The 12,627-nt window shown below is 41.9% G+C and overlaps 2 protein-coding genes across 2 annotated transcripts in view; both read left to right on the top strand.

Moving 5' to 3' along the window:
* LOC102880125 (olfactory receptor 1361) overlaps nt 1-504 on the top strand; it is a 908-nt gene extending 404 nt beyond the window's left edge. Inside the window, exon 2 of the mRNA XM_015586273.1 lies at nt 90-504. Coding sequence (XP_015441759.1) covers nt 90-504 — 415 coding nt within the window. The remainder of the gene's footprint in view (nt 1-89) is intronic.
* Nucleotides 505-11,692: 11,188 nt separating this feature from the next.
* On the top strand, nt 11,693-12,627 carry LOC102887376 (olfactory receptor 10H1-like). Its single transcript, XM_015586609.1, is given in 2 exon segments — nt 11,693-11,756; nt 11,759-12,627. Coding segments are annotated over 2 exon segments (933 nt in total).

The raw sequence follows: 12,627 nt of genomic DNA on the forward strand, positions 1-12,627 counted from the left end.
TCACTGATAGTGGTACCCTGGATCTCAGCCAACCTCCTCTCCATGATCCACACTGTTCTGATGACCCACTTGTCCTTTTGCACCAACAGGATCCCACACTTCTTCTGCGACCTTAATGCCTTGATCTCCTGCTCTGACACACAAGACATCAAGATGCTGGTGTTGGTCCTTGGGGGCCCAGTGATTCTGGTCCCTTTTGTCTGCATCATGGCCTCTTACACACCTATCGCTATGGCTGTGTTGAAGGTGCTTTCAGCCCAAGGAAAGTGGAAAGCGTTCTCCACCTGTGGCACTCACCTTTGCGTGGTCTGTCTCTTCTATGGGACTATCATTGGTGTCTACTTCAAGCCCACATCCGCACATGCCACCCAAATGGACATGGCAGCTACTGTGATGTACAAAATTGTGGCCCCCATGCTGAACCCCTTCATCTACAGCCTGCGAAACCGAGATCTGAAGGGCGTCTTCAGGAAACTTTGCCAAGCCTCTTTGAAGAAGTTTTAGATCCGGTTCCTCTTGAAATAAACTAATGCTAACCAATGCTAGGACTCGGGGTAGTTTTTCTTTTCCCTTTTTCTTTTTAAAGGTAGAAATAAATTTTTTATTATTCATGCAAGTATTTTGTTTTTAAACTGAGTATACTTGACATATATCATTGTGTAAATTTAAGGTATACAGTGTATTAATCTGATATGTTTATGTATTGTGTTTACGATTGCCGTCGTAGTGATATTTAGCACCTCTGTTCACCTTAATTATCGAGATAATTAAATTTTAGTCTTTTAGCAAGTTTGATGACTATAGTACAATGTTATTGTCTATATTCATGATATCGTATATTAGATCTCTATGGCTTATTTACTACTTGTTGTAAGTTTATATCCTTAAACAAGATCGATCTTATCCCCCAACCACCATCCCCTGATAATCACCATTCTGTTTTTTTTACGAGTATGACTTTTTTAGATTTCACATATAAGCGATATCATACAATACTTGTCTTTCTCTGTCTCATTTATCTCATTTAGCATAATGTGCTTAAGGTCTATCATGTTGCAAGTGGCAGGAGATCCTCCTTTCTCATGGCTAAATAATATTCCGTTGTACACGTATATCGTATCTTCTTTATCCATTCATCTGTTGATGGGAATTTAGGTTGTTTTCCTATCTTAGCTATTGTGAATGATGCTGCAATAAACATAGGAGCACATACATCTCTCTGAAATTCAGTTTTCATTTCCCTTGGATATATACCCAGAAGTGAAATTATTGGATCATATGGTAGATATATATATTTTTTTTTCTTGACATTAAAAAAATTTATATTCTATTTTTTAATTACAGTTGATATACAGTAATTTATTAGTTTCAGGTGTACAACACAGAGATTAGACATTTATATAACTTATGAAGTGATCACCTGGATCAATCCAGTACTCATCTGACACCATACATAGTTCTTACAATACTACTGACTATATTCCCCATGCTATATACTCTACATCCCCCTAAACATTTTGTAACTACCAATTTTTACCTTTTAGTCCCCTCCCTCCTTCACCCATCCTCCACCCCCAATCTGGCAACTATTAATATGCTTCCTGTATCTATGAGCTTGTTTCTGTTGTTTGCTTGTTTATTCCATTCTCTAGATTCCACATATAAGTGAAATCATATAACATTTGTCTTTCTCTGACTTCTGCACTTAGCACAATACCCTCTAGGTCCATGTTGTTGCAGGTGGCAAAATTTCATTCTTTTTTTTTACAACTAAGTAATATTCCATTGAATATATATAACACTTTTTTATCCATTCATCCACTAATGGACACCCAAGTTGCCTCTATATCTTGGCTATTGTAAATAATGCTGCAATGAACATATGGATGCACAAGTCCCTTTGAAATAGGTCTTTGGGTTTCTTTGGATAAATACTCATAAGTGGGGTTACTTTGTCTCTTGTTACAGCCTTTGTTTTAAAATCTATTTCGTCTGGTATTAGTATTGCTACCTCCAGCTTTCCTTTTTCCATTTCTGTTTCCATGAAATACCTTTTTCATCTCTTTACTTTCAGTCTGTGTGTGTCTTTTGATCTAAAGTGACATCTTCTAGGCAGCATATGTAAGAGTTTTTTTCTTACCCATTCAGTCACCCTATGTCTTTTGATTGAAGTATTTAAGCCATACATTTAAATTATTTATTCCTAATATGAAGTTATTACCATTTTATTATTCATATTTTTTACTTTTCTTCTTCTTAAAGAAATTCCTTTAACATTTTTTGTAATACTAGTTTAGTGGTGATGAACTCCTTTAGATTTTTCTTGTCTGGAAGCTCTTTATTTATCCATCAATTCTAAATGATAGCTTTGCTGGAAAGAGTAATCTTGGCTGCAGGTCATGCTCTTCACCACTTTGAATCTCTTTTGGCTTGCAAAGTTTCTGTTGATAAATCGATTGACAGTCTTATGGGTGCTCCCTTGTAGGTAACTAACTGCTTTTCTCTTACTGCTTTTAAGATTCTCTCTTTGTCTTTATCTTTTGGCATTTTAATTATGATGTGTCTCGGTGTGGGCCTCTTTGGGTTCATCTTGGTTAGGATTCTCTGTGTTTCCTGGACTTGTATGTCTATTTCCTTCACCAGGTTAGGAAAATTTTCTGTCATTATTTCTTAAATAGTTTTCAATTTCTTACTCTCTCTTTTCTCCTTCTGGAACCCCTATGATGTAAATGTTAGCATATTTAATGTTGTCCCAGAGGTCCCTTAAACTATCCTCATATTTTTGGATTCTTTTTTCTTTTTGTGTTCTGATTGGATATTTTCTGACACCTTCTTTTCAAAGTTGCTGATTCATCTAATCTACTGTTGATTCCTTCTAATATATTTTTTATTTTGGTTTTTGCAGTCTTTATTTCTGACTGTTTCTTTTTTATGTTTTCTATTTCTTTTTGAAGTTCTCACTGAGATCATTGAGCATCTTTATAACCAGTGTTTTGAACTCTGCATCTGAAAGAGTGCTTGTCTCCATTTTGTTTAGTTCTTTTTCTGGAGCTTTGTTCCGTCCTTTAATTTGTGACATGTTTCTTTGTCGCTTTGGCTGCCTCCCTGTGTTTGTTTCTATATATTAGGTAGAGCTGTTATGTCTCCTGGTCTTAGTAGAGTGGCCTTATGTAGTAGGTGTCCTATAGGGCCAAGTGGCACAGTCTCCCTGATTACCTGAGCCAGGTATTCCAGCTGTATGTGTCCTTTGTGTGGGTTGTATGTGCCTTCCTGTTGTAGTTGCTCCCTGTATGTCCCTGGTGCCTTTCAAGCTGCTGCCCCAGTGCTGGAGCTCAGAGTGAGTGAGTCTATCAGTGAATGAGTCCATGTGAAGGCCCTTTAAGAGGAATACCTGGTAATACAGCAGCCCCCTATCTCACTAAGCCACAAATTCTGCTGGTTTTCACAGCCAGAAGTTGTGGGGACTTCTTTTCTCAGCACTGGAATCCTATGCTGTGGAGCCTAATGTGGGGCTGGGACTCCTGGCTCCTCCAAGGGGGACTTCCACACTTGAGATATCCCTACCAATTTTTAACCACCACACATGGCTGTGGGACCAGCCTATTCCTCATCTTTGCCCCTCCAGCCAGTCTTGATGTGGCTTCTTCTGTATACCCTTAGTTATAGGACTTCCGTTCAGTAAGAATTCAGGTGATTTTCACTGATGGCTGTTCTGTAGGTTAGTTGTAATTCTGATGTAGTTGTGAGAGGAGGCGAGCATGGTGTTTACCTGCTCCACTATCTTGACCAGAACTCCGGTAGATCAATTTTTACTTTTTTGAGGAACTTCCATACTGTTTTCTGTAGTAGCCATACAAATTTACATTCCCATCAACAGTGTATGAGGGTTCCCTTTTCTCCACATCCTCACCAACACTTGTCTTATTATAATAGTCATTCTAACAGATGTGAGGTGATATCTCATTGTGGTTTTGGTTTGCCTTTCCCTGATGATTAGTGATGTTGAGGACTTTTTCATGAACATTTTGTCCATTTTTATGTCCTCTTTGAAAAAAAGTTCTATTTAGTTCCACCCATTTTTAATCAAATTGTCTTTTTTGTTGTTATTAAGTTGTCTGAGTTCTTTACATATTAACCTCTTATCTGATATATGATTTGTAAAAATTTTCTCCTGTTCTGTTGGTTGTCTTTTCATTTCATTAATTTTTTCTTTTGCTGTGCAGAAGTCTTTAAGTTTGATGTAGTCTGACTTGTCAATTTTTGGTCTTGTCGTCTATGCTTTTGGTGTCATCCAAAAATCGTTGCCCAGACCAATGTCAAGGAGCTTCTTCCCTATATTTTCTTCTAGGAATTTTATTGTATTAAGTCTTATGTTTAAGTCTTTGATCCATTTCCAGTTAATTTTTGTGAGTAATGTAAGATAGAGGTTAATCTCATTGTTCTGTGTGTGTTTATCCAGTTTTCCCAGCACCATTTGTTGAAGAGACCATCCTTTCCCCACTGGATTCCCTCGGCTCCTTTGTTAAATATTAACTGAAATTGAAAGCTTTTCATGGTGGTTTTTCTTGGCCCATGGATACAACATTAATTTTGTTGTGAAATAAAACTGCTTTTAAACAAATAATGTCTTTTTAAAAAGCTAAAACTCAACCTGAAAAGTTTGCACAATATTTTTGGTAGACTAAAGTTTGAGAGCTTGGCAAACTTTTTCTGTAAATGTCCAGATAGTAAATATTGTTGACATTATAAGCCACCTATCTCTGTCACTACTCGACTCTGCCATTGTAGCACAAAAACAACCATGACGTCACTGAATGGGCATGGCTGTGTTTCAATAAAACTTTATTTATAAAAACAGGCAGCAAACTTACATGTTGTAGTTTTTCACCCCTAAACCTATATTATAAAAGCACTCAAAGAAACCAAGAAGAATGTTTCTGACAGGAACTGTATTAAGGCACGAGAAAGAGAAAGCAAAAGGAAAAGATTTGTAGACAAAATTAGTATCTAGAATCTCTTTAAAATTTTTTTTAAATGCTTGACAATAAATAAGAACAAGGCAATCTAACAGGAAAATGAGGAAAGGCTTCGATTAGACATTCATAAAGAGAAAACTCATATGGTTTATAAACAATGGAGACTTTCAACCCTACAAGTTGAAATTAGGGAAATATAAATTAAAATGACAATGTGAGACTACTTGGCAACCATAATGGCAAACTTAAGTTTCACTCTATCGAGCATTAGCGAAGGTGTGGGAAATATATCCTCCAACACACAGAAACTGGAAGTGAGAATTAGCACAGCCTTTTGGAAGTTTAATTTGGCAATTCTTCTTAAATTTAAAAATTATATTTCCTAAGACCTGATCATCTCATCGCTTAATTTGTATTTGAATCAGATAGTGCTTGTGTGTAATAAAAGACATACAAGGATATGTATTGCATTACTCCTAATAACATTGAAAAATTGGAAGCAACCAAGGTCTCCTAGTTAAAGAGACACTGCAAATATTCATAAAATTGAATATTAAATTTTATATAAGTGAGGTAACTCTATAGCAGTGGTTCTCACCTACAGGTGATTTGCCTCTGAGGGGACACTTGGCAATGTCTGGAGATATTTTTGTCATGGCTAGGGTAAGGAGGCTACTGTCATCTAGGGAGTGGACACCAGGGATGCTGTTAAACATCCTGCAATGTACAGGATGCCCCCCTCCACCACAAGGATGATCTAACCCCAAATGTCAACACTGTCCAGGTTGAGAAACCTTGGTCTACAAAAAACTAATATGGATATCATTCCAAGATGTTGAGTGAAAAAGCCAAGTTGTAGAGAAGTACTTAGAGGACAATCATATCTGTGTTAAAACACACAGTATGGAAAACTGATGGTACATCAAAAATTAAACACAGAATTACCTTATGACTCAGCAATTTCACTCCTAGTTACGTAACCCCCAAAGAATTGGAAAAATTCAAACAAATTTTTGTGCACAAATATTATAGCAGCACTATTTACGATAGCCAATAGGCAGAAATAACCTAAATGTCCATCAATGGATGACCAGATAAACAAAACATGGTCTGTCCGTGCAAAGGGATATTGCTCAAGCATGATAAGAAATGAAGCACTGATAGATGCTTCAAGATGGGGGAATCTCAAAAACATGTTGAGCAAAGAAAGCCAGAGCCCAAAGGCCACATATTGTGTGATTCCATCTGTATGAAATTTCCAGAACCGGCAAATTCGTAGAGACAGAAAGCAGATATGTGGTTGCCAAGGGCTGGAGGGAGGACAACTGCTAATGGAACAGGATCTCCTTTTGGGGTGACGAAAATGTTCTGGAACTAGATAGAGGTGGTGGTTGCACAACACAGTGAATGTGCTAAATGCCACTGAATTATTCACTTTAAAGTGGTTACTTTTATGTTACCTCAGAAATAAAACACTCCCTCCCAAAAGCACAACAAACCCCACGAAATGAGTTTGTGTTTGTTCACATACCACATGCAGACAATGGTCTGTAAGGAGGCCCAAAAAATTCGTCATCATGATTGCGTGGCTGGCCATTGCATAAATTTTAGCCCCATTTGTGGCATTTCAATTACTTAATAAGAAGAAATAAATACCTGTGCGTTGTTTGATTTTTAAAATCTTTAAAAAGACATTAAATCGGGTCAGGGACCTGGATGGGGAAGGATGAGGTAGAGTTACATGCCAGGCAGCCTCCTCAGCCCCAGTGGGCAATGGCAGGGCTATTCTCTTGCCAACACCTGCAGCCAGGGCCCCAAATCCCAGTTTGCAGAGTATTGGACTCTGCTCAAGGCCCTGAGAAGCTCAGGTAATTGACTCACCCCTAGCAGGCAGGGAGGGAGGGAAAATGATGACTGTTTCCCTGAGGTTGTCCCCCCACCCCCTGCAGAGTCCCCAGGGGTACCCACCATGCTGGTAGCAGAAGCAGAGGTAGTAGGACCACAGCAAGAGAAGGCACCGGGCTGGGAACAGAGGCGCAATAAATAACGAAGGTCCAGGTCAAGTAACCCCTCTGTCAACCTGGCGTGTTTAGGGCAGCAGACTCCTCACCTTGCACTCTAGCTTTCACCTGTACAGCCCTCACCTGCGGGAAACACCAAGCCAGGGCCTCCCACTGGAGTGAGGCAGAAACAGGTAGAAGGCCTTGAGCCCCAGGTGAGTCATCTTTCCTCCTTTCCAGTAGACACTTGGAGAACCAGCATCTGCCCTGAACTCAGAGAAGTCCCCTGTTTATACAACTCATTGTGTAAATTGAAGCTACGGGGTGGGGATAAGCAGGGCTCCACTTCCTAGCTTCAAGGCAGTATGATTACCTTATGAGGAAGCTTCACTGGTCAGATGAGAAAACTCAAGTGCAGAGAGAAGAGTTGCCTTTAAAAATTACCCAGACATGTCTGACTTTTTGCCTCTCCCCTCTCTGTCCTGGCCAGAAACCAATTGTAAAAGAATTGAGGAGAGGCAGAGAAAAGAGAGAAATAAGAGGATTCAGGGTTGAGTGGCTTTAGCCACCTCTTGAACGTGTAAAGTATTAGGTGGGGGCAGGGGTGGATAGGTGGGATGATAGTAAGGAGTTAAGGATGAAAAGAAGGAGAGAAAAGGGAGAGAAGAGGTGGCTGAGATGTGAGGGATGATGCAGAGGAAAACTAAACAGCTCACTAAGAAGACACAGCCAGAATGGGGGCAGACGGGTAAGGCAAGTTAGGATTTGAGAAACAAGGCAGGCCTAGCCTGTGATTTTCAACCAGGGGCAGTTCTGCTCCCCCAGGGGACATTTGACAATGCATGAAGATATTTTTGATGATCACAATTGAGAGATGCTACTGGCATCCATAGGTGCCAGGGATACTCTTCAATATCCTGCAATGCTCAGGAAAGCCCCCATCATAAAGAATGCTCCAGCCTCACATGTCCCTAATGCTGAAGTTGGGAAACCCTGCCCTTGGGGTATATGCAGGCAGGACTTGTTCTTAATGGGAATGGCCCCCAAGTTTCTGGATGGGGATTGGCCTAGCTGTGCTGTGGGTTTTCTCAATCTCTCTCTCTCTCTCTCTCTCTCTCAACTCAGTTACTTACAGAGGAACCCTCTAGGTGTCCTCCTGGTGAATCAGCATCAGGAGGTATTAGTCTCCCCTCTCTGCTGTTCTGGACCCACACCCATCATGGTTCTATGGCTTTTTTTTTTTTTTTACTTAAAAAAAATGAATAGGCTTTATATTTTAGAGCGGTTTTAGGTTTACAGAAAATTGAGCATCTAGCACAGGGAATTCTTATGTACCCTCTCCCTGCACAGTTTCCTCTATTATTATCCTGCATTTGTGAGGTACCTGTTTTACAGTTGCTGAACCAATATTAACACATTATTATTAACTAAAGCCCACAGTTCACATTTGGGTTAACTTTTGGTGTTGTACATCCATGAATCTTGACACATGCCATGTGTTCACCATTACAGTATCATACAGACCAGTTTTACCAACTTAAAAAATGCCCAGAATTCCATCTATTCACCCCTTCCTCTCCCACACAGACCCCCTAGCAACCACACATCTTTTTACTGTCTCCATAGTTTTGCCTTTTCCAAAATAAACAGACAGCCCTCTTGGCTGCATTCTGCACCCCCATCACTTCAGAGGTGATATATGCAGACCTGGACCTTCTCCCCAGGACATGGCCAGCTCTCATGTTATCATAGGACTCCTCCCTTTCTTTCTTCATGGCTGTGGATTTTGTGATCTTGATTAATATGAGGAAGGAGTGTGTGAAAGGAATGGCACTGTGAGGCCAACATCTCTCTGGTCCTGGAAGTGGCCTCTGATGTTCATTAACAGCCACCAGTAGTAAGTGGTGAGTGTAACAGAGAGGTTAAGAAAACAGGCTTTGGGGTCAAGCAGATGTAGGTTCAGATCTGGAGCTGTGGTCCCATAGGCAAGTGATGCATCTTCTGTGGGATTCAGCTGCCACATCTATAAAATGGGGATCATAGAAGGTGCTTCATAATGTGGTAGTAAAGATTTCATAAGAAACGCATTTAATAAGAAGCACAGGTGCCTGGTCCACAGTGTTGCTGAGCAAGGGCTTGCTGACCAACGTGCATAGAAGCCAATACAGAGGCCCCAGCTTTTGAGAAAAGAAAGAGCTTTTATTTGTGAGTTTGGTCAGCAAGGAGATAGGAGGCAAGGCTCAAATCTGTCTCCCTGATCCAGGGTTCCCGGCAAGATTTAAGGAGTTTCAGTACCAGTTCTCCCTTTCACTTCTGAAAGGGTTTTGGCGCTCAGGTTTCGGTCATGTCCCAGTCCTTTGGTTCCGTGGAGGGAGCAGTTAAGGGTTCGCAAGTCACAATGGGACACATCTACTAAAGGGTAGCTATTCTCATCAAGAAATCAAAATCCAGTGCCAGAGACAGTTGCTTCTCCAATAGGACACATTATGACAAAGGGCATGACAAAGTTAGGAGCAAGGATTTTTAAACTCACTCAGGAATCATTGTTTTGGAAGCATCCAGGAATGAGGGATTAAATCTGCTTTGGGAAAAGAATGTCCAAGAGGGCTGCACAAAGGTGACATTTAAGCTGAATCTTAAAGCTAACTAGGCATTTGCAGGTGGAGAGGAGAGGAATCAGGATCCAGGCAGAAAGAGCATACCGAGGAACTGCAACTGCACTCTCTAGATCCTTAATTTTGCCCCCATGGGGACGCTGGCAATGTCTGGAGACATTTTTGGTTGTCACAACTGAGCAGAGGTACTGGCATCTAGCAGGTAGGGGCCAGAGATGCTGCTAACACTTTACAGTGCACAGGACAGCTCCCTGACCCCAGTAAATAATGATCTGGCCCCAAATGTCAGGTCCCACAGTTGAGAAACCTTGTACTAGACATTGGAGACCATGGGAGGCTGTGAACACCACCCGAGCGACCCCGGTCTCACCCATTCAGTCTCTTTCTGGAGGCTCTTGTTTCTAAGTCATTGACTTTGACTTGCTCCTGTAAGATCCCAGAGTGACAGGACTGAGTGGGGCCACCATCCTGGGGACCTATCGGCAGATGCTGACCCAGAAGTGAAGGCAAGATGCAAGTGATTCCAAGAAATTCTGGAACCAGTGATGTTTGGGGAATTCAGCTTCCAGTCACCAGATTGACTGGTTTCCCCTTCACATCTGATTATCGACCTGTCACGGCTTAATTAAGGACCTCGAAGGGCATTTTTTACTTTTTGTCAATTTTTAAAACTGTGGTGAAATACACATAACATAAAATTTACCATTTTGGCCGTTGTATAGCATACAATTTAGTGGCATCAAGTACATTCATGATGTTGCATAACCACCACCTCTGTCTAATTCCAGAACTTTCTTGTCACCCCAAAAGGAAATCTCATACCCACTAGCAGTCGCTCCCCATTCTTCCATCTCCCCAGCCCCTGGCAATCACTGATGTGCTTTAAACTGCTACATGAATGTTCATAGCAGCACAAGAGTGAAAAAATGGGAACAACCCAAATGTTCATCAGCTGGTGAATAGATAAACAAGATGTGGGCCATCTATATAATGAAAAGAAATGAAGCACTATGATGAACCTCGAAAATATGCTGAGTGAGAGAAACCAGACACAAATGACCACATGTCATATGATCTCATTGATATGAGATGTCTAGAACAGACAAATCCATAGAAAGATTAGTGGTTTACTGCCTTTACAACTTTATATTACCTAATAAAATAAAACCCTTTAAAAAGTTAAATTATTCATAAAGGAACATTGATACCTCATTAAATTGATGTTATTTACTGAGCGCAGACTATGTACTTTCGCTCACTTGGAGTATTACTTTAATTATCAATACCCACTGTGTGCCAGGTCACAACCCAAGAATAGCTCGTTTATTTTTCACAACAGCTCTTTGAGGTAGGTAAGGGGAAATAGAGATACAGAGAGGTGATAAAACTTGCTAAAGTTTGTGCAATAGGCAGAGCAGGGATGCTAACTCACATTGGCTGACTCCCACATCCCTTTGTGTGATGGCTATGTTGCATCACCTCTGAACATACTGATATGTCTCATGGGAGCCAGAAAAAAACAGAACAGTATTTCCACACAGTCTCCTGCCTCTGATTTCTGGCATGGATAACTCCAGAGGAAGAATCTGATTGATTTCTATTAAGTTAGAGTTGCACGCTGGTCAAAGGAGTTATAGTCTTGGGGTAGGGACGTCTTGTGGTATCTAAAATTTTGGGAAGAACAAAATTTATCAGAAAGGAGTAGGAGGGCAGAGCAGCAATGACCGGAAGTTCCAGTAAAAGAACATTTTTATTTTTGGAGACAAACTAGAGGGTTACAAGGGAGATAGCCAGCCATGGGTTCAAGTCTTGGCTTTGCCATTTAACAGATTTACCTTGAGCAAACTGCTTAGTCTCTCCATACCCTAATATTCTCAATGAGTATGCTCAAGGTACTCAAAATGGGGGTGATAAAAACAGTATCTATTTCACTAGGTTGATGAGAGGATTAGGTCATAAGAGGGATGGAGTGGAAACTCAATTAATATTAGTTGTCATTTATCAGGAGAAGCCCCTTGGGCAGGTCCAGATGAAAGATGATGACCCTTCTCCATCCAGTAGCTGACCTCTCCCTGTCACACCTCCCCCAGGCACAGCCCCCATGCAGAGAGCCAACCTCTCAGCAGTGACCGAATTCATCCTCGTTGGCTTCTCTGCCTTCCCCCATTCTTCGCCCTGTTCCTGTGCTGATGTATGTTCACGCTGCTGGGGAACCTGCTCATCATGGCCACCATCTGGGGCGAGCGCAGCCTCCACACGCCCATGTACCTCTTCCTGTGCACCCTCTCCGTCTCCGAGATCCTCTACACCTTCGCCATCATCCCGCGCATGCTGGCCGACCTGCTCTCCACCCACCGCTCCATCGCCCTCACGGCCTGTGCCAGCCAGATGTTCTTCTCCTTCATGTTTGGGTTCACTCACTCCTTCCTGCTCACCGTCATGGGCTACGACCGCTACGTGGCCATCTGCCACCCCCTGCGCTACAACGTGCTCATGAGCCCCCGTGGCTGTGCCTGCCTGGTGGCCTGGTCTTGGGCTGGTGGCTCAGTCATGGGGCTGGTGGTGACAATAGCCATTTTCCACCTCACCTTCTGTGGACCTAATGAGGTCCACCATTTTGCTTGTCACGTGCCACCACTGTTGAAGTTAGCCTGTGGAAATAATGTACCAGATGTGACCAGGGGTGTGGGGCTGGTGTGCATCATGGCCTTGCTGGGCTGCTGTCTCCTCATCCTTCTCTCTTACGCCTTCATCGTGGCCACCATCCTGAAGATCCCCTCAGCCGAGGGCCGGCACAAGGCCTTCTCCACCTGTGCATCCCACCTCACTGTAGTGGTCGTTCACTATGGCTTCGCCTCTGTCATCTACCTCAAGCCCAAGGGTCCCCAGTCTCTGGAAGGAGACACCCTGATGGGCATCACCTACACGGTCCTCACCCCCTTCCTCAGCCCCATCATCTTCAGTCTCCGGAACAAGGAGCTGAAGAATGCCATAAAGAAGACTTTCCTCAGCAAACTTTACCCAGAAAAAATATGA

The sequence above is a fragment of the Pteropus alecto genome, unplaced genomic scaffold (genome assembly GCF_000325575.1).
Source record: "Pteropus alecto unplaced genomic scaffold, ASM32557v1 scaffold160, whole genome shotgun sequence".
In the NCBI taxonomy this organism is placed as follows: domain Eukaryota; kingdom Metazoa; phylum Chordata; class Mammalia; order Chiroptera; family Pteropodidae; genus Pteropus; species Pteropus alecto.